The 22533-nt window shown below is 42.1% G+C and overlaps 1 protein-coding gene across 1 annotated transcript; it reads left to right on the forward strand.

Moving 5' to 3' along the window:
• The first annotated feature begins 4290 nt into the window (after nt 1-4290).
• On the forward strand, nt 4291-17321 carry C2orf71 (chromosome 2 open reading frame 71). Its single transcript, XM_040698564.1, has 3 exons — nt 4291-4824; nt 5546-9573; nt 13597-17321. The coding sequence occupies exons 2-3, from the start codon at nt 5801-5803 to the stop codon at nt 13724-13726; spliced, it is 3903 nt and encodes a 1300-aa protein (XP_040554498.1). The 5' UTR covers nt 4291-4824; nt 5546-5800; the 3' UTR covers nt 13727-17321.
• Nucleotides 17322-22533: the final 5212 nt, after the last annotated feature.

Below are 22533 nucleotides of genomic sequence, written 5' to 3' on the forward strand. Positions count from 1 at the left end.
AAGAAAACCCAACACCAAGTTGATGAGAAAAGAAATGAAAAGAATTGCTGTTAAGAAAAGGATGCATTTATGAGATTATTGTGAGGTATTGTGGAATCACATAAAAAGTAAATGGCTACCTGAGGATGCATAACTTCCAGTTGTGTTCATCTTAGCAAATTCTGCCATCTCGTATGGGAAATCCTATGCGGTTCTGACTATCCTTCCCTCAAAGATGGAGCCCATCTCACACGTTCACAGATGATTTCCTAGCACAGCCAAGGAAAAGAACAGTCTATTTTAGGGGCTCATAAGAGCATGACTTGTTTAATGCAGCAAAATGAAAAGTGGGACAGACAATTATGGTTGCTGTCTGCCATACACTGTGGAGAATGGTGTACGAATTCAAAGTTAACACTGAATATGAGAATAAAACTGAGTATGAATACTTTTCTGTTAGAAAGTGAAAGCAGGCAGCACCTAACCGAGCATCTCAGGTTCATCAGAACCTTCTGGTTGCAGCAACCAAGGCAAAACCCAAACATTTTAACTTGGAATAAATCCTTATGGCTGCAGCCACAAAGGGAGATCAGATGCCATTGCTCAACAAAATGCCTGCACGTCCTGAGTTCCACTTACCAGCCCCACAATGGAAATTAAAAATAAATATAGCCTAGTTCTATGCCTTTTTACAATATCTTTTTACAATATCAGGATATGAGTCTAAATAAAATCCTGTCTGACTCATTCTGTGATGCCATGGGCAGTATAGTTGCTGAGCACCTGGAGAACTGTAATGTCTCAAACAATGAACTACAGCTCCTCTGACCACATCAGGAAGATGTGGAAGGACAAAGCTTGAGAGCAACAAAACTTTTTTTTAATGTAAAGTACTATTTTGCTTTTATTTCTCTTCTTGAGCAGAAATAGGGCATTACTAACCACTTCCTTCATCTTCTCAAATGTTCATATCAGAGGAAAAGGGTCATTTAAATAGCTTCGGAAGACCTCAGCTTCAAGCAGAGCTACTCTGGAGCAAGGATCAGGATAATAGTGAGAACAAAAGTACACTCGCATACCACTTTCTATGCAGCTTTGGAGCAGCAAGCATGTTTGTAAGACGCTGGATGCTCCAGGAGCTGCCCTCAGTTAGATGTGTAACAGGAAAGCTGTGTGCACACATGTGGCTCATGCTTTGAGGCACCCTACAGGAGGAAGCCAATAGGAGTGCTGTGTTTATCTTGATGTTCAGAGAACACCCGAGATGCTTTAGATAAGGAAACCTACTGTGGAGAGGCACAAAGCTTAACAGCTACACTGTTTTCTACAGTACCCTGGATTCTTTTTTCAGGACTAGAAGTCACCTGGACCCAACCTCTAAATGCATTTCCAAAACAGTTCAACCACCTCCCAGCAGAAGTAACAGAACCAGCTGCCTGCCTGTTAAATTCCATCACCTGATAGAAACTTGCTCTCCATGACGTTGCTCCACAACCACAAACCTGCATCCACTTGTAAGAACTGATGCAACTACTGCTGAGGCTAGGCCTGTCTCCTTTTAATTATGTAAATTTGCATAATTCTGGAAATCTGTATTTGAAATATTCTGTTTCCCACAATTTTTAGTTCTAACTTTTACATTTTGGCACTGTCTTAACCACTGAAAACAGCAGTGAATATCTGCCAGACAGCTGTCCTTTAAATACCAGGGGATTCTTAGTAATGAGCAATTATGATCAAGTGACCAGAATGCCCCTTTCAGAAGCACTGGACGCATGTAAGCATACCTTATAAAACCACTGCTGACTTTGAGCAGTGTTGGGCCCCATATACTTTTGCTTTACTTCCGTGGGGCACCTGAGCAGTTAGCAGCCCCTGTAGAGGCCAAACCACAGAAGTGACTCTCTCTAATTTTCTACTAATATGACTTGTAAATTCCCTATTTGTTTAGTGATATCTAGACCAACAATATGAACAGCTCTCTGGTTATATTCAATCTGCTGGCATTGAAAACAACACCACCACCACCCTCTGAAGTTGTTATTATCACTGAAGCCCTCCATAATCTCTCAGTGAACAAAAGTTTTCCTCAAAAGTCATCCACAAATGCAAACCTTCATCTTTTAAGACCTGAAAGGAGCATTTATGCACATTCCTCTTTTAAATCCTGCAGTATTCTTTTTTATAATTTATAATCCTTTCAGTAGCAGACCTCCATTATCCTTTCTTCTTGCTTCCATAATTTTTAGGCTTACATTATTTATTTCACACTGAAATTTCATAGTTTCCATCAACAGATTTTCCCATCATCTTGCCTTGAAATCCATCCCACAGCTACTACATGGACAACATCTCTGAAGGCTGAGTACCATACACCTCCATCCAGACTCAGGCCTCATTCTTGCCTTTCGTAGGACATTAACACTGCTTCCAGGCCCACCTGCAGACTAGTATGGTTTTTATTATCCACTGCACCAGCTATTTCTGGCAGGGTTTAAGAATATTTAAGTTCTTCCCTATAAGAGTGCCACACAACCAAGCAGCAGTGAAAATATTGCCAATTTTAACAGGAGGAAGAAAGGGTATGAAAGGAGCAAAGGCATTTTAACTGAATCCACATTCAAGGGAAAGTCTCTGTTAATCCTTAATGATCTTACCATGCTTCTCCCCTAGGCTCGGTTCCTCAAACATAGTCCTGTGTTCACATGGGGCACTTGTAAAATGGCTAGGTATGGACAGGTAACAACACAGGCTCAAACCAACTGTTTCCCTTTCGATTTTAGTTCTGTAAATTGAAGCACTGTAAGCCAAATTATTACTATAGTAACTCTACCAGCAATTACATCAATATATAGCACTCATAAACAACAGATGACAAATTCATCTCATTACATTACTGTCAAAAATACTTGCTTGTCATTCTCCTCATCAGTATTCTCTTCTACCACCGTTTTCACTTGTCACCTCTTTTGTTAAATTGCCATGAGCAAAAGCATTTTCTTTTGCATTTTCCATGCGGTAAAGCCTTTTTTTCCTGCTTTAAATACTTTCAACACAACATATATTTACTTAGTAACAAGAATATCAGTGACAAATGCAGTTTCATAAGTGGTTGGAAACAGGCATAAGGTTTCTTCTCTCTCACAGAAGCTAATAAGTTTGACAGAACATTGAGTAGTTAAACTACATAGACATGCAAGCGACAAAGTTAGGACAAAACACCTTGCCTTGTTTAAACATGTTTTCTATGACTCAGAATCTATTTAAAAATAAACAAAACAGCATAAGTTAATATTAGTTAATATTAATTGTGGAGTAATAAACACATAACCACCATAAATCAGCCTCTGTGGGTAAGCCACACGGTGGGGGATGCAGAAGCATTTGGAGAATTAGCTGCATGACTTGGAAGAAGCAGAGCCAAGAAATAATTAGCTAATGTTTTCCAGAAAAGCACTGAAGAAAATGGCTATACCGTCACCTACATTAAGTGCAACTAATACGTCCCAGAAAAATTACCTGTGAGAAAGCAATAGAGTTTTAAACATTTCCTTAGGAGTCACTGGCATGCCTTCTCCCTTGTGAAACAAGTTAAGTTTGCTGCTCCTGTTGAACAGAAGAAATGTGAATAACAAGGCTACAGAGAATAATTATTTTCCAGGAGAACAATCTGCTACAGCACGAAGGAATGAGTCATGTAAGCAGCTCATTCAAGTCTGAAAATGTTTTAGAGGCTTGGCAGTATAGAAGGATTTTGGGGAAGCAGATGAGATACCTGCAATCACACAGAAACTGCTAGAGAGAAGCAGTAGGCTTCTCCCCAGAGTTAGGTTTAGCCACTCGTCTGCAATCTTTTCTGACACTGAGAAATTGATAATTTTGGTAGAAAAGCTACACTTTGAAATTAAAAAATGAATCCATTGAACATGAATAATGAAGGGGGAAACAGGGACCCAGTGCTATTATCATCCTCACCCACGTACTGCCCTTCCTAAGTAAATACTTGGACAATAGAGAATCATGGAACGGTTTGAGTTGGAAGGGTCCTTTAAAATTCATCTGGTATAACTCCCCTGACACGAATAGTGACACCTACAGTTAGATCAGGATGCTCAGAACCCCATCCAGACTGATACTGGGTGTCTCCAAGGACGGGACATCCACCACCTCTCTGGGCAACCTGTGCCAATGCCTCACCACCCTTAACACAAAAATCTTCATCTTTACATCCAGTCTAAATCCTCCCCCCTCTTTTAGTTTGAAACTATTTCCACTTGTCCTATCACAACACTCCTGCTAAAGAGCCTGTCCCCTTCTTTCTTCTAGACCCACTTTTGATACTGAAAGGCCGCTCTCAGGTCTCCCTGGAGCCTTCCCTTCTCCAGGCTGCACAGCCCCAACTCTCTCAGCCTAACCCTGTAGGGCAGGTGGTTCCATCCCTTGGATCACTTTTGTGGCCCTCCTCCGAATGTGCTCCAACAGGTCCACATCTGTCCTCTACTGAGTACTCTTCATTTGGGCACAGTACACCAGGTGAGGTCTCTTCTGCTTCATCGTAGTATTCTTCCACTTCCTGCTTTGGCTTCTTTAACTTCTTTTTCAGAGTTAGGTTATTCAGGAGGTTGTTTTCCCAGTAAAAAGATGCAGCAAGCAATAGCCAAAGTAACAAAAGGAACAATTCTGTTTTGGCTTCTTAAGAGGATTGAATAATGTTTTGTTTTTAGAAAAGGGTCTATATTTTTAATTTAAAAAAAAACCAAAAAAAAACTTCTTTTTCTTAGAGTATTAACTCTTGAAGTCATGTCATTAAAGAACCAGCCCGGGGCAGATGAGGAAGAAATAAAGGTAAGCAAGTCACTTTTGTGCCTATGTAGAATACATGAGCGTTTTTATCCCAAGAAACTCAGAGGAAGGAAAACCTGTGGGTTTTTTTTTGTTTATTTTTTGTTTGCTTGTTTGTTTAGTTTTAGAGATCTGTTATCTTATAGAAAAGTCTATGATTTTTTTTGTGGTCCTAACCCATACATGATAGTTCTGCCTGAGATTTGTCTTTTTTTTCCCCAAATTAAAATACTGAAAAATATTGAAGCCCCTTGAGGCAGAAGCATAACAAGCATCTTTAACCCACTTGATTCTCCTTGTATTCTCCAGCTGCTATATACTCCATCAAGGTCATCTTTTTCTTGGTTAGATAGTATCTAATAGCATTTGTGCACAAGTTCAAGTAGTTTCCCTTCAAAAAGGCTTCAAAATAGTTTCTTCCTTTGGATCACTACATTCAGTTATGCATTACAGTTTTGCAACAAGGAAAAGGAGGAGGGACAGGCACCAAGTCCTCTTGCTACCCAATATAGTGCAGAAAAAAAAATCTGCCTTTATAAATACAACATGGATGCTGACTGGCTGGTGCCTACTTACCCTAATGAGCTTAAAGTCTTACTTGTAGTGGACATCTGTCAAGACAGAAGTGAGGCACGCAAGTCCTCTTAATCCATTAGCTTTAAATCCAGCAGAGCTTTCACACTCTTTTTTTTTTTTTTCTTTTTTTCTTTTTTTTGAATCAAAGAAGAAAACCTGTGTGGAAACATACAGTGGGACAATGCACGACTGCAAGACCAGATCCAGATCCTGGGCAGTGAGCACATGAGATTTCAAGGCAAACTACATCAAGAACCTCCAACAAAACTAAGCTTGTGATGGAAACCTTGTGAGAAAAAGGCCAGTCTGCAGTTCGGGATGAGACAGTGAGTTTGATTCTTCGTTGTATTTTCCATAGTTATCTAGATTTTAAATAAAAAATACAGCCAAAGACGAAGAAACAATGGGCTGCACACCATCTCACAGCGAGATTGTTAATACTCTTGCAAGAAGTGGCCTTAAGGCTTTGAATAAGCCCAAAGGAGTTTTGCGTATTGATCCAACAGATAAAGGAATCCCACTGCTAGTTAAAGGTTCATCTTGCTACAGTATTGATGAACTTCACCAATATGGGGTCCAGAGGAATGACTGCCTGATAGAAACCAAGGAGAAAACATCTGAGCGGGATAAAAATGATCATTTGCAGTTTTCTTCCAACTCTCATCCAAACGTCCCCATTTCCGGGGAAGACAAAGTAATTGAGAGGACAGCCACAGAGGCTGAAGTTATATCCAAACTGATTGAATCTCAAAAACACATCACTGAGGCTATACAGATCAGAAAGCAAAGCTCCTGTGAATCAGAAGCATCAGCGTTCATTTCGGACAATAAGAATGAAAGCAATGCAAAGCAAATCCTAAAGAAAGGGAAGAAGTCAAAGAATCATAAGACAGCAAAGCAAGGTCGACCTAGCAAAACTAAAGAAAAGGCCATTTTGTCCCCGTGTGAGACAGAGAAAAAGGTAGATTTCCCAGAACTGCTTGTTAAGGCTCATCAGAGTGCATACGCTTACTTAAATCCCAATCTCTCCAAGTATGAAGCAATACTTCATATGGCTGACCAAGCTGCCCAAACTCAGCTCTTCTTACAACAGATGGTAAGCTTCCTCGTGCTACGCTTTGATGAAATCAATCAGCTCTTGGAAGAAATTGCTAATGATGGGGAAAATCTTCTCAAAGATGTGGGGGGGAATCTGGCATGGCCATCAGAAAAAGGTGATTTGAAGGAGCACCCTGATCTTCTGCAACAACTACTGCAATATACAATCAATAAAATGCAGTTACTGAACGGAACACTAGCCTCTCTCACCTCCGATGCCCTGCAGGAGACATGCAACTATCTGCAGACTGCTGCAAGCAACTTGGAAGGAAAACTGAAAGCAAAGCAAATGTTTGATGAGCGTCTGCTTCAGACAGTAAGATTGCTTGAAGCCTCAACCATGGGGAACACTCAGTTCCATGGTGATGACAGGACTCTCTGTTCTGAGGACAGTGGCATTGGTGTGGACAGCGAATCCCTCAAAGACTTTAGTCCTTTCAGCCAGCTTGGAGCACAAGCAAGCTTTGATTCCTCTGCACATGGCCTTCTGTCCCAAAAGCACACCAGAATGATGGAGCATATCCACAATGGGACAAGGCCACCAGGCACAGCCACATCTCATAACTATGCACTTGAAATGCATTTTAAAGATGTCTTTCATTCATCTGTACAGAGCAGGGAAGGAACTTCTTGTCAGGGAGGAGTACTGGAAGGTAATTCCACGGTGGCACAATGTGCAAGCGTGAGCAAAAGCCACTCCTGTAACTCCTTCCAGTCTGATTCTACTCAAGAACATGAACATTTCAAAGTTGGTGAATCGATAGATTTTCCTTCAGATGATGACGATGATGATGATGAAGGGAGCACCCTGGGGGAAGATGATGACAACACAAGTTTATCAGAAATGGGGAAAGACGCCCTGCCGAAGAGGCCCCAGTCTTCACCCGCAGTCACCGATAACACACAAAGGCAGTCCATCAAAAGGACAGAAAATGCAGAAGCAGAGGAAATGATTCTGAAGATGAAAGATGCCATCAGTGAAAAAATCAAGTTTGTCCCAGCTAAGTCGAGGCGTAAAGAATGGATGGAGGATGAGAGCGGAACAGCCATCTTAACAGCAAGGCCCAGTACAGCAACAGGCAGACAGAAAGCCTATGGTAAACAACGACGATCGCGGTCGGAGGAGTCCCTCAGAAGCCAGGCAGAGGACCCAACCCTCCTAGAGCTTCAGAGAACTCAAAAGGAGCTCAGCAAAAGGCTAGAAATGTTTTATGGAAAGAAGGAGACAGAAAACAACAAAGAGCCTTGGAAACTGAGAACAACACATTTCTTGCAGGATGAGCAAGTTACTTCTAGGTCTTCTAGCAAACTGAAGGCATGCCTCTCAAAAAATTTCAGCATCCTGCCTAACCAGGATAAAGTCCCTTTGTACACAGTTGATCAAAATCCTGCCCATCAGCTGGATGAAAAAAGAGACAAGAAGCCTTTGACAGCTACTGTGCCCACCCAGGAGACATCATCAGGGAATGAAGAAAACAAGCCTTCTGGAACACAAATGCTCAGTAGCAGCAGTTGTGCCCCCCGCCAGTCTGTCAAAAAGCTCATTGAAACATTCAGTCCCACTGATGAGCTTGGAAAAGCCACACCTTTAAGATCTTTAGGACCAGTAAAATGCATCAGAAAATTTGGACTTCCAGTCATCCCACCCACTATTCCCTTTCAGAGAGGCCTAGCGCCTTTAAATGTTAAGCATCGCATTTTGCCAGTAGAAGGCACAAACCTTTCAAATAACAGTGGAGTTTGTTCTAACTTTTCAAATGCCTTTCCTCCTATACCAGCTGCAGAATTAAGCAAGGACACAAAGGAAGAGACAGACGAAGACATTGAGAACTTGCCACCACCACCCCCTGAAATGCTAATGGACAGTAATTTTGACTCCTCTGAGATGGAAGAAACTTCAAGAATAGAAGGAAGCTTGTCAGAAGATGCCAAAAAGCCTGCCAAAACAGAATTTCAAGCTACTAAGAGAGCACAGGTCTCCCCAAAAATGAGGGCCTCCCTTCAATCCATTGACTTATTACCAAGTAAAAATATCAATGGCCCCAATGTGGCTGCTAACAAAGTTCTAAGGAACAGCGAACAGAGGGATGATAAACTGCAGATATATTCTCTGGAGTTGAACCCTACCAATGTACACATCCCTAGCCAGGAAGAGATATTAGCGACCCAGAGAAGAGAGGCTGCAGATCTGTACAAGCAAACGCATAAAATAATTCCTCTTCAAAATCCCAGTGGGGTTTCAAAACCACACAGCAACAGCTCAGAGGGCATGGAGGCCAATTCACCCCCAACTTTGGTGCCATACCAGAAGCACGGCTCTCCTGACTCGCTCAGGAGAAACGAAAAAGGCTCAGCGTTCTCCAGGAGGGTGTCCCCAGCGAGAACCCCTCCTTCTTCTCCGCCAACTGAGAAACGGCTTTTCAGCCCCCCAACACACCACAGACACTCTCTGCAAGCTTTTAGCAATGCACAGCCAAGCTCGCCCACCATGCAGAGGAAACCCAGCCCCCCAGCCAGCCCCAGAGCACCCAGCCCTCCCTCACAGAAGAAGCTGCCCTCTCCACCAGCCCAGCGCAAACTGCTCAGCCCTCCTGCAGAGCATAAGCAGAGCTCATCAAGCCCACACCGGCCACCAGGCTCCCCAGCATACCGCCGTGACACAGGCCCCGCTCCATTTCCCATCGCCCCATCCCCACCGACTTCCCCCTCTCGTTCCTACAGAGGTTCAAGAGCAGGTCTGGACGCTGGGGACGAGCCCCAGCCTTCCTCTTCCAAGAAGGGCAGCAATGTACATTCAATATTTTGCCCAGCCACCTCTTCCTTATTTGAAGCAAGACCTCCACCAGCACCCAGCAAACCCTCAGAGGAGCTCACGGGTCAGCCTGAAGCTTCAAAACCTTCCCAAAAGAGCAGCCTGCTTTTTCTGCAGGTGGGAGCCCAAACCAGGAAGCTGTCCCTGAGTGCTGCCAATCCTCAGCCATTTGTGAGGAGAAGTTTCTCTGACCGTCGACCAGGGGTCCGGTTCTTCCTTCCAGCTCCTGTGTCAGCTGCCAGTGAACCTGCTCTTAACCAAGCAAGGTAAGAAACTTTCTACTTTTCATCAGGAAAGCAGAAATATTATATTGTGTTGGCGCTATAAGCATCTTCCCTGATGGGAATTTATTGTCGTTAAGAGATAATTCAGAAAAGTATTCCGTTCCTATATGGAAAGATAACATTGTCTTGCCCCAGATTTCCATAGACACCTATCAGAGTAAAGGGAATAGTTTGCACATCTTGCTTAAGCCTTATGCTGCAAACGGAGAAAGTTCAGTGTTGGTTTCATGGTATTGAATTTCCCTTATTTGTTTGGGGACTAAGAACATCCACATTCAATTCTTAAAAGCTATGGAATAGCCCTGAGGTTATAAACATCTTTAGATGTTATAAACATCTGAGAAAACAGGCTGGGGTGTCTTAATTAGCTTCAACATCTAAGCCAGAAAACCACTCCACAGAAATCTATGTTAAAATATTTCAAATCAACTAGCAAGAATAACACGTAGATGAGGGGTAAAGATCTGTGTGACTATAATTATAGCTGAAACTTAGAGCTTGTTCTATATGCTTTCAGATCTAGGCACTAATGCCAAGTCCAGTGGCTCCAAAGACCAAACTCAGTTTTCTAAGTGGAGAAATCTCCCATGGCTGCCAAAGATTCATTGTTATCAAAGCATCAGATACAAGAAATTCCATGTTTGCAACCGCTGGTGGACATTTTTGAAATGGGCTTGGCTTTAAATTTTCTCTATCATTTAAAAACAAAAAAAGCTATAAAACACATATGAGTATGTGGGAGCAGTTAAAGATCAGGGTAGCTGTCCGAAAGTACAAAGTGTTGTTATTCTAGTTTCTTAGCATCTTAGGATGTTTGAGTCCATTAAGCTTTAAGCTACACAAGAGGATTAAGACCCTTCCCAGGCAGGCTTTCTTCACATGAGGAGTATTTTTACTCTTGCTGCAGAAGAGCAGAAATCACACAAATTGTCCCCATGAGCAGAGCTTGCAAGACTAAGCCCAACAGGAAATAAAATTGCACTTGTGAATGCACAAACATACCCTGCACTGAGTGCAGACAACTATACTGAAATCAAGTGTACTGGCATTCCCTTCCCAAAGACAGGACGAGAACCACACTCACAGTAGAGGAATTGGCTAAACAAAATGAGCAAAAGCTGCTAGGGAATAGTTTTGCATTCTAGGTTCTAATTCTGTTATATTCTGACATTTGAAGATCATCTGAAAGTTGTCTACATTGCTGTTGGGATTTCTTCTGTTATGTGTGGTGTGAAGCCAGCTTTGTCTACTCCAGTGCCCACTAGAATTAATTAATGCTTTTTCCAAGGCAGCTTTGTGTCAAACGTTATAAGACAAAAGCCCTGGGAGTTTTATGGCTCAATTTTAAAAACAGTCTACTATAAATCGTTAACTAATTTATGCTTCAGTGGTGTGTGTTATCTCTCTATTGTAGTCTGTCACGGCACAGACAGTAATATAAAGAAAAAACACTGTAAATAAAATCATCCCCCTCTCATGAAAAATACGCTATCTAGTGTTATGATATACACCGTTTCTAGTCATTTTAGAAGAAATATACCCTGAGCCAAATTCAGCTTATCACTCATACAAACACAGATCAAACGTTGTCCTATTACGTTAGCTCAGATTTATATCATTGTAAACAAAAGGGGAACTTAGCCCATTCATTACCAGGCGCACTGACTCAAGATTCAATATGCTGTTGTTTGCTTTCTTAGAGTTAAAATAAGCTGCCTAGAATGGACTTTTACAGACCTTGCCTTGGCATAGTACAAATATCACAGCAAATGTGCTGATGGGCAGAGAAGGGCTATTTTAGGAAGCAGCACGTGGCAGAAGCTCTGAGAGCCCCTCACATCACTGCTGCCCGTCTCCTCGCTGAGCTCTGAGCAGCTGCCACAGCTGTGAGCACCTCACACCACGTGCAGATGCTGATCCTTGCTGTTACAGCAGATGCCATACCAGAGGAACCAACACACTGATCCATCTTTCTCCTTCAGATTTATTAGCCATGCAAGGCTTTCTCTGCTTTGCAAATCACTCAGCTAATAAAAGAAAACTTCAAAACATCTCCTTCAAACAGATGTCATATTCCTAAAACTCTTCATTCTGGCAGCATTTGCATCTGGTCTCAAATCACATGCTATTCCCACCTAACTCTCAACGTCCTTTCCTTCCTTCCTTTCCTTGCTCTCCCTTCTCCTCTCCAAGTTCAACAGTGCCTCTGTGTATGCGAGTTTTTGTGTATGCTATGAGCAGCTTCATGCTTCAGTTATAGGAGGGAGGGGAGACAGGCAAACCTGCAGTGGCATCACACTTGTATAGGCAAAGTAGTTTGAAAATTGGCAATGTAGCCAGTTTCTCCCATGCTCGTGCAGACCCTTGCATATATCACTCCATTTTCCATGCCCAAGTAAAACATCCAATTTCTGGGAAAATACTAAATATAATCTGCCAGGAGCTTGTACAAACAACACATTTCAGTGAGTCATCAGGCAGCCCTTTCTCGCCTACCCCATTTTAACAGCAACAACAGAAGTGGCAGCAGCTTCCATTCAGCTGCATTGCCAGGCATTAGGTATCAGTGCTACACACAGATTTGCATCTGCCACCTGCTCACTGGTCCTCTAGAAGGCAAAAAAGTGCTTCTTTCCCAAGTATGTCTGCCACCCATCCTATGCTGTAAGAAATATCAGGACTTAGCACATCATTAGCCTTAAAAGCTATAGCTTTTGTACTTAGTATTAGGGTACCTGGATCAGACTTTCAGATTTCAGTTTCTATGTTCAGCAATTACTAGTTGAACAAATCAAGTAGAACATGCAGTTCCTGTTTGGACAGACTATGGATGGGTTAAACTGAGCTAACTTTGCTGGTTCCTATGCTTGGTCATTTGACAGTGATCAACAGTTATTGGTATATTATCAAGGCATAACATTTACAATTGTTCTGCTTATAGAAATCCTGTTAACCTGTATTACACAAAACTCATATGCAGTTAAAATAATATTTCACTGAGACCGCTAATCTTCCAAGTGGTAGACCGGAGATGGAAGAAATGCTGTTGCCATTAAGATATTGTTCAAGAAGGTCTTGGCAAGGAACTCTGTTCATTGAATCAGACCCAAAGCAAATAGCTGAGTGCAACTTCTGCATCTAGGGGTCATCTGAACCTGGATTAGAGTTTTGTGACTGGAAATCTATCACAAAAAAGTAAGAGTTAAAAGTAAAAAAGAAAGAGTTCATCAAGCCTTTCAAATCTCTGAAGTCCTAACAGATAGAATAGGAAGGTAAAGTTTGTCTATAGTCAAAAGTTAATTCAGTTTATCAGTTCACGTGCTTAAAATACAATAATGATTTTGGATAACTCTGGGGTATTTCCTTACGTTCAGCATAAACTCTTAATTAGATAAAGCAACAAATCTCAGCATGAAGGCCTGCAGAGTGAGATATCCATGACTAGCTCTTTTGCTGTAGTCACTCCTGATTCACAAAGTCTCTATGCCTCTAGAGATTGCTTGTGTGACCTCAGGAACATCACTTGCACTCTACATCTCAGTTCTCCTGTTTGTAATGGGACAGATTGATGCCACCAGAGCACATATCCTGTTGCCATGCTGGCATCCTCAGAAACCTCTGTAACCACGCAGATGCATAACAACAGAGGTAAGACCTTCTGTCCAGCAGAGTCTGTGTTTGGAAGAAGGCTTCTCACCCAAATTAGTCTCCATCTGCAAGTGAATCTAGTTTCATACTGATTCCCTATTAAACATTTTAAACATTTGCTTCTCAAGGAAGTTTTGGAAGGGGAGAGAGAATACAGTGTGTTTGGCATCACAGAAAAGGGAATGTGAAGGAAAAAGTCTGTAGGGCATATAAAGAAAGCACATACACAAAAGGAGATAGGCAGTTACCTAGCACTGTGCAGCATTTGTGGCTCATGGGTTAACGTGGTCTAATCAGTGTTGTTTTGAAGAATAACAATTCATTAGTCTCTTAACTTGAGCATCTTTCCTTCTGCAGCATGGACGAGAGCCCTAGAAAAGCAGGCGACCCTTGGAGCAACCCTTGTGCCCCTGAAATCAAAGAGTCCAACAGATCCGCTTCCCACCCGGAGCTCTACGTTGTGGGCCAGGGGCTGCAGAGGGACTGACCACAGAAGCACCCAGGAAGGCAGAGGCATGAGCAAGGCCTGAGGTCTGCAGATGGGAACAGCCTTACCCAAGCCTCCAAAACACTGCTCCGTTATTTTTAATCACAAGGAAACAATATGATGGCATTGCATCTAAAAACCCAAACCTCTCAACCTCCAGAGGATATACTGGAGCGGTAACCAGCTGCATCTCCTTCTGATTGCAATTCAGAGGTTTACTTTTGACAACAGAAATACTTTCCAGTTCAGCAAGTCTCAGACAAACCGATTCAGTATTTTCATGCAGTAAATTCAGGCCCCTGGGTTTGCTCAGCGCAGAGCAGAGGAGCTGAGGGGAGGTCTCATGGCAGCTGCAGCTCCTCACAGGGAGCGGAGGGCAGCGCTGAGCTCTGCTCTGTGTGACAGCGACAGGGCCCGAATAGTCGTGAACCAATTGAAATCTATTGCAAAATATAAATGGCTTCAGCAAAGTCACAACTTCACACTAGGTTAGTTATGAACACTTACATAGGGAGAAAAAGGCCAAATACAAGTTAAAGCAAAAAATAACCCTTTTTTTTTTTTCGAAGGGATGTTAGGAATGTTATTTCCTCAAAAAGACTTTGATCTTCTAAAGCATCTTTGATTATCTTGTAATCTCATCATCTCTAGTTCTCAGGATACAAGGCTTAATCCTGATTAGAGTCGTTTTGTAACAGTCCAATCAAACATCCTGAGGCACTTAAGGACATGTTAAAAGAAAAAAAAAAGAGAGAGAATCTTGTTCTCTCAGAAAGATGTTTATATTCCAGTTTACACAGTTTGAATGGATTTACTGTGACTTCTAGACAGGTTCTTGCTAAGGAAAACACAAGGTACTGACAATTGGTTTATCATAGGCTGTTACAGCACCCACTGAAATACTTTCAGAATTTACTGGATTTTGCTCTAAGAACTAGTTTGTCATCAGAGTTAAGATGCACCTTTTTGATTTACCTAATTGGACTTGATTTTATATGCTACTTCAGTACAGAAAAAGATCCCCAAAATACCCATTTCTAGTCCTGCTTTGATGGGAATAGATTTAATTTTTTCTACAGCTTTCATGATGATGAACACTTCATCTATGTACAGAATTTTTAATCCTTTCTGGCCACCTTCATGGTGGGGGAACTAAGGCTTGCCTTAAGCTGTTCAAGGGACCCGTTTGGCTACTGAACCCCTCTGAGTTTTACTATAGTGCCTTCATCACAACCATCCATTTTCAATAAACTCAGTGCCATTTTATACCACACACAGAAGAAAACTTTAATTGTGGTATTTAAGGTTAAGTATTGAACATAAAGAAATAACTCATGGTACATCAGTGCTATGCACCTGATGCTAGATCATCCGGTGTTTGTGAGCTTGATTTGACAAAGCAGCCATACCCAGGGTGTACAGGTAGGAGATGTCAACAGATCCACATTGTAATCACACAGAGAGATACATCATTCCCTATTAAATAGGGAAATCAACAAGGAGATACTGCAAGGGTCCTCAGCAGAGCAAACTCTGCAGGTCAGTTTCCCCCCTCATCAGAAGTTTTGTCTAGTCCCACTGCATTAAAATTACACATTTTATATACATTTTGGATTTGTCTATTCTGCTGTCATTAGCTGTCAGAACAGAAATAAACATGACAGCAGAAATCTGGTACTTTGCATGCCTAAATGTAGCTTTGAAGATGAAAACGCAAGAGTGGGGGCATGACTTCTGCTCAGTTACTACAATCATTTCTTCCTTTCATGGCTTAACGCTGAAATTTCTCAGTATCCACAATGGATGATAACTGAAAGTGCGTATTTATGCCCCCCTAAGCAGCAAATTCTTCTGTGGGGTAAGAGCTACAGCATCACATAGAGAAACACTACAGCAGTCAAGCTGAAAGCCTGCTCACACATGTGCTGGCTGGACATGAATTCAGCCAAGCCACCTTTCTGTGATTAAAATAAGGCTCTCCTGAAGATATGTCACATAAACCATCATCCCAGTACAGTATCTGTTCCAGTTTTGGCTAAGGTCACGTCATCACGATGCTCATCACAACCATAATCCCACCTACCGCAGCTGTTGAGGGAATCAAACATTACCCTAAAGATGTTGCAGCAAACTGAGCATTATATTCAAGAAACAGAGCTTCTCCAGTGGCGACCTACAAGTCTGTATCATGAACTCACGACTATGTACAGCTAAGAGATTCTCTTCAGTACAGGACCCTTGCAAATAAGGTATTTAACTAAAGCTTGTATTGCAAGCATGAGGTTGAGAGTAACTGGTACATAGAAAACAACAGCACGACTGATCACTTTTTAAAGAAGTGCTATTGTTTGTTGTTGCATTACAGATTTTTTGGATATCATTTCCATTTTTCCTAAATTCAACACTTCTGAAATACAGTTGTTTTTAAGACCGTGCTCAATTTCAAGATGTGTTTTTTACTGATGTAAATAAATCAGAGTTTTATACACAGGTTATGAGTTTGATCTCCCTTACGTTCTGTCTGAAGTTAGCACAAATCTCAATGTTATGCTATTGATTCCTTACTTGGTGCACTAATGAGTACCCTCTGCCATAAAAAGTCCTTTTGCTTCATTCCTCCCCAGCCAAGCACAAGTTTGTTTTGTTCTGTGTTTCACTGGTACATCAGATAAAACAGATTGCATTTTCATTCTGCAAACATGTATTTTTAGGCTACAAAATCCAGCCTGGACAGCAACAGACCAGAACAAAGGTCAGCTGAGCTTCCACCTCTCCTAATTTAAGCTTGAACTACCTGGCAGTTCAGAGCTCTCCATTCAGAGCTTCTGCATACAACCACAGCTAATCCAAGTAGTGGTTGTGTCCTAAGGGTTAAAGCCAAAGCACACCTGTTGCACTGCAGTCTCATGCAGAAGGGCTGAGCACGCAGCAAAGCAGTATCAGTTTCCCAGCCAGGACTTCATAGCTGCAAAACCAGCAGCTAACAGCTCCATGCTATGCTTCATCTGCAGACCTTAACAAACTGACAGCTGCCTTTGCTTCCAGTGACGCTTCTCAAAGCTGAAGCCTTTTATGGCCTCATCATTTCATACTCCCAGCACCTGTGGATGACCCAAAAGTACTATACATCTCCATTTACTTTATTTGACTTCAAGGGATACCCCAGATATTAGCAATACAATTCAGAATACTGTGCAGGTTATCAATAAACAACAGCATATTGCAGAATTTTCACTGCCACACTTTTTAATATCCAAAGCATTTCATAATTATTTATGAAGCCTTATTATTACGATGAATATTTTGAGAATTTATGCCTTTTGTTTTGGGAATAGAAGAAATCACAGCACAGAGAGAAAGTAACCTGTTCTTGTTATCAGAGCTCATCACTGCGGAACTGCCAACACCTACCGAAGAGAGACTCTACTGATTAACAAGTCATGAAACCTCCCACATCAGATAAACTCAGCGTCGTCATGATTACAGCATGCACACTGCAGGTATGAGCTTCAAACTGAGATTTAGGCCTTGCTGTGCAAGAAGATACTTGGTTTATCTTCACAGCAGTATACTGGGTTATGAAAACCTAGTGCAAAGGTAGGAAGCATGCAGTCCTGCCCACTGCCCACTTTGAATGAATAATAAAAATATTAGTCCAGAAAAGGATGTTCAGATATGGTCAGTAAATGCTCAGCAGAGGAAGGTCAATCAAGACCCAGGATCACGTTATCCCCCTGATCCCTTTCCATTCATCTCCTGTATGCCTGCCCTGCAGCTATCCTGCACCACCACTGCTTGCACCAGATCATCTGCAGCCTTCACAGCTCCAACTGCTGTCCACTTCACTGATTTTCCAAATTTCAGAAAACTCATCATATTCTTTCCCTTTTCTTTACCAGTACAAAACTCTGAGTGCATTAAGTAACCTTATGAGGACTTCTGGAGATAGACAACCTAGAGTACACCCTTTAACAATATTATTTTAAAGGAGAAAGAGGCAATAAGCCTATCTTGCTCCATACAAATCCCTCCTGCTTTAATAAAGTTTTCCTTAAGGTACAGATGAGCTGATTATATAGCAATTAAAAAGAAACTGAAAGCTTTTGATGCTTCAGATTGAGCCATTGGGTCCTTAGTATACGAAAGAATCAAAGCTGAAGCTTAAGGATGCTAACAGAGACCTGTCCTGCCCTACAGCATAGCTGTAAAGCTACGAACAATAAATCCCAGACTTTCCACCACAAAGATAAGTACCAAGGCCAAGATCACTCTAGAGATAAGCCCTAAACCAAGAAATTCACCAGCTGCTCAGTTTTTAAAAGCAAGTTTGAGCCAATCTAATAGCGCAATTTCCATCCTGCAACCTTACTTCCTCCTAAGCCTTCTTAAACTGGGCTTAAGTTTAATGCCTCTTACTTCCTAACTGGAAATTAAGCCTGTCAGTGCAACATAATCACTTGTTTTTAAAAACTACTTTTTCAACCCCAATGTGAAGCTTTGTGTCTTTCTGAATGCAAACATAGTTAACACTTGGGCAATCAGGGCACAAGACAACACATCTTTCTGAATTTTTCTGAACAATGGCATTTTGTAATCAATAGCCCAATATCCACGTAGGTCCCTTTATCTTTGTATTTCGGAGAGAACACGTGCATGTACACGCATGCATTTATCATCACAACAGTTCCAGCATGGAAGCGTGTTCTCCATATCGCAGTTTTCTCCTGTAGACAACCCAGAGAGCACCAAGGATGCCCTCCTGTCCCACAGGGATCTGCAGCTGAGCAGCCAGTAAGACACAGGAGTCCTGGTGGGCAGTTTCCTATTCCTGAGCCTTAAACAAATTTCGTATCATAGCAATCCATGAAGCCAATTAACAGCAACTGGTAGCGGAGAGTCCTAAGGTGCAAAATAAAGAAGTAATCTAGAAAATACTATGGACAATTAAAAAATATAATAGCGTATTCTTCAAACGGAGAAACATCTGCCCTTCAGAACTACTTGTCCTAGAAACAGCAGAGGGAGAAAGCACATGCTGCAACTCTTAAGCTCTGCTGGCCCTGACAAGTCAAAGATTGTCTATTTCTACAGCATCCTCTTATTCCCTTGACAGCCAAATAACTAGATTAGCTTCTACACAGAGAAAAAAGAAAATACACCACCCTCTGTAAACACCACAGCACTAGGAATGCGGGAGGCATTTAGATGCTCAGTGCATTCCCAGTTTCCTTCAACAGACCAATGGCTCTGCATCTCTCTATTCCCAACATACGGCAAAGGTTGCCATGACCTCTTCAATGGCTGTTTACAGACCAGCAAAAATAGAAAGGCATTTCTCTAAATAAATAGCGAGCTAATAACTTTAAGAGTCATTTGATAGGTTTAATTTAGATTGCTTTCAGCCAAAATGAGACCAGGACCTGTGTGAGCCTCTCTGACCTTCCTGATACTTCCCAGGAGGCTGATATGTTCAGAAGTACAAAGCAACAGTGCTGAGACTGACCCTCTCCATTCACTCATTTGTGTGCGACAAATCAATTCTGCGACGAGATGAGCAGCACTGAAAGCTAGCGAGGTGCCCAATGGATCCAATCGTCTCCACTCAAATTTTCCTTTCCCCCAAAATTTGCATAGAACAGATCCAAGAGCGAAGCTACAACTGAATTTAGTTTGAAAGTCAAGCACATGATAGTCCTCAGAAGTGTCAGAAAGAGGACCCTGCATCATCCACGCTTGTTTGTATGCATGTTTGAAGGCTACAAAATGCTTCTGGCATGAAAGAGAAATGACTTTAAAAATAAAATGCCATCCTACAAACTGTATGGTTACCAACTAGACATTGAGTTTCACTACCTTTACTATTACGTTAGAAGTAGTGTATTATACAGTTTGTGTATTATAAAGTATTCTAAAGTTTGGAGAGAATATTGGGCAGGTAATTTCCATAATTTTGTCTCCAGGGAAAACCTTGAAAGGACACATTCACTGTGCTGGTGATGGCAACCTTATCTGCTCACAGGCTGAAGCAGGGATGTGATTCTTCCCTGTGATTTGTCTACCTCTCCTGAGCTTTATGCAAAGGGCAGGATTAGATCCATAGTTGAACAAACACAGTCACATGAAAGAGATTCTGTCCTTCGGAAAGCCTAATTAACACATCACACATGCGTTTTCCTCTATAATAACAGAAATTGGCAACCATGTAGAGTATGCTGTCAAAATGTTATGGTTTGCGCTTGGCTGTGAAGGGTTTTTCCCTCAGGCAGAGCAATAATGGCAACTACAAATAAAAATGTAAATTTAAAAGATTCAAGTGATTATGAAATGAAACAAATATATATATTTTTTTAAAGGCAGTGTGGTAACTGATCACAACATCCACCAAGAGCTTGGGCTGAACCCAGGAGTGCATGTTCCAGCCCACGGCAATACATTATCACATAGCTTTCCTCCGCTGAGTAGTTGCTCAGGTGTGGGTATTAACATAAGCCACAGCAGTCAGGTGAACTCCCCAGTGATTGGGAACAGAGAAACATCACACTTTTTTTTAAGAAACAGTAGAAACAAGGACGCAGGGAACAACAAATTGGTGAGCCTCACCTCAGTGCCTGGAAAGATCATGGAACAGATCCTCCTGGAAACCATGCTAAGGCATAGGGAAGGCAGGGAGTTGATTCAAGACAGCCACTATGGCTTCAGTAGGGGCAAATTATGATGGAGTGGCTTCTGCAAGGCCTTTGATGCGATCCCACACAATATCCTTGGCTCCAGTTGGAGAGCTATGGATTTGAGTGATGCTGTTTCAGTGAGTAAAGAATTGCCTGTATAGTGCACGTTTGCAGCCCAGAAGGCCAACTTCATCCCAAGCTGCATCAAAAGAGGGATGGCCAGCAGGGAAACGGAGGTGATTGTCCCCCTCTGCTCTGCCCTTGTGAGGGCCCATCTGGAGTACTGCATCTAGGCCTGGGGCCCGTGGCATAAGAAGGATACTGAGCTGTTGGAGCAGGTCCAGAGGAGGGCCGCAAAGATGTTCAGAGGGCTGGAGCACTTCTATGAAGAAAGGCTGAGGGGGCTGGGCTTGTTCAGTCTGGAGAAGAGAAAGCTCCCGGGAAACCTAATTACAGCTTTTCAATACTTAAAGGAGTCTTATAAGAAAAATGAAGATAAGCTTTTTGCAGGGCATATAGTGATAAGACAAGGGGTAATTGTTTTAAATGGAAAGAAAGTAGGTTTAGATGAGATATAGGGAAGAAATTCTTTACTCAGAGGGCAGTGAGGCTCTGGCACTGCTGCCCAGAGCTGTTGGTGCCCCATCCCTGCAGGTGCCCAAGGCCAGGTTGGATGGACCCTGGGCAGCCTGAGCTGGTGGGGGGGCACCCTGCCTACAGCAGGGGTTGGGTAGTCTTTAAGGTCCCATCCAACTAAACCATTCTACAATAAATGTGTTTGAGAAACCCTTCTCACCTATCATTGGTCTCACAGCCAACTCATCCTTCCACAGGTAAATCACAAACACCACTATTTGACTGCTGTTCCAGGTAAACATGCATCTACATGCCTTTTAAAAAGCAGATTACCTTTTCCCTGTAAAAGACATTTCCTTTTCTTACGTATAAAACAAGATAAAAGACATCTATGAGCCAGAAATAATTAAAATTGCAAATGTGCAAAGCTCTGGGATTTGGGCCATGTTGACTTTGTTCATATTTTTTGTGAGCACAGAATACATCTACTTAGAAACGTGTATACAATACAGGACTTCTCAGGCACACTGTGTCCCAACCACATTAAGAAGTGACGCTGTGCCAATGCTAAATATTAAACAGCAGTAACAGGAGGAACAAAGAAATCTTGGCAAAAAAGAAAGAAATGGAGAGTGCCAGCAAGGAAACATTCAGGCGGGTCAAATGTATTCCTGATTGGAATTGTATTACAGAAGATCTGTTAGTCTGAAATAAAGATCTTCCTACAGGTGTGAAATGACCACTCTGGCCAGGAGCAGGATGCAGGCACACCTGTCACCATTACTTTCACTGGAATTCTTAATTGCAGGATCAACGGAGGATGAAAGAGCAGCACCTGCCAGCAGCTGCCAAATCACACTGCAAGGTCCCACTGCTACGAGAGCTGCCTGCTGGAGGTCCAGCCTGCAAGAGTACCTACTGAAGAAGTGGGATGATTTAGTATTGCACTGAACAATGCTGAAATTAAAACCTTGCCAAAGTAATAGGTCCAAATATTGGCACAATTATACTTATATGAAAGTCATCTTATTAGTAGAGCCAAATTTCCTTCTTGAACATTAGCACATTTCAGCACAAGGACTTGCACTGATAAAAGTACATCAGTACTAAGCAGTTTTATAGACTATACTACTACTACTTACACTGACAGCATACACAGAGCAGGACAGGTGTGCAAAGGAACACGTATAGACACAAGTAGATAGGGTGCACCTTCCTGCAGATGAACCAGCAGCACTCAAATCACATGGGATATGAATTTCAGGCTGTGCCCAAGAGCCTGGGCCTAACTCAGTACTGAGTACATACGTCCTGCAACACAGCAGACAATGGCAGACTCCACTGCAGCCTCCAGAACAGTTTTTGCTTTCTGCTTCTAAACGCAGCAGAGGTGAAATGTGCTAAACAGCTGTGAAAAGAAGTACAGCCTTCATTTACCTGAGACACAGCTATTAACACAGAAAGAGATTTTAAAAGCTCTTTTATCACTGCTGATTGCATTTGGATCCTCTCTGGGGGGCTTTAAGGATACATGGGGTGGTCTGTTGGCCCAGCACAGGCACT

The sequence above is a fragment of the Gallus gallus genome, chromosome 3 (genome assembly GCF_016699485.2).
Source record: "Gallus gallus isolate bGalGal1 chromosome 3, bGalGal1.mat.broiler.GRCg7b, whole genome shotgun sequence".
In the NCBI taxonomy this organism is placed as follows: domain Eukaryota; kingdom Metazoa; phylum Chordata; class Aves; order Galliformes; family Phasianidae; genus Gallus; species Gallus gallus.

Excerpts from the sequence above, each read along its gene's own strand:
- C2orf71 (XM_040698564.1), top strand. The coding sequence starts at position 5,801 with ATGGGCTGCACACCATCTCACAGCGAGATTGTTAATACTCTTGCAAGA. Across the intron at positions 9,574-13,596 it reads CCTGCTCTTAACCAAGCAAG|CATGGACGAGAGCCCTAGAA; the intron begins GTAAGAAACTTT and ends TTCCTTCTGCAG.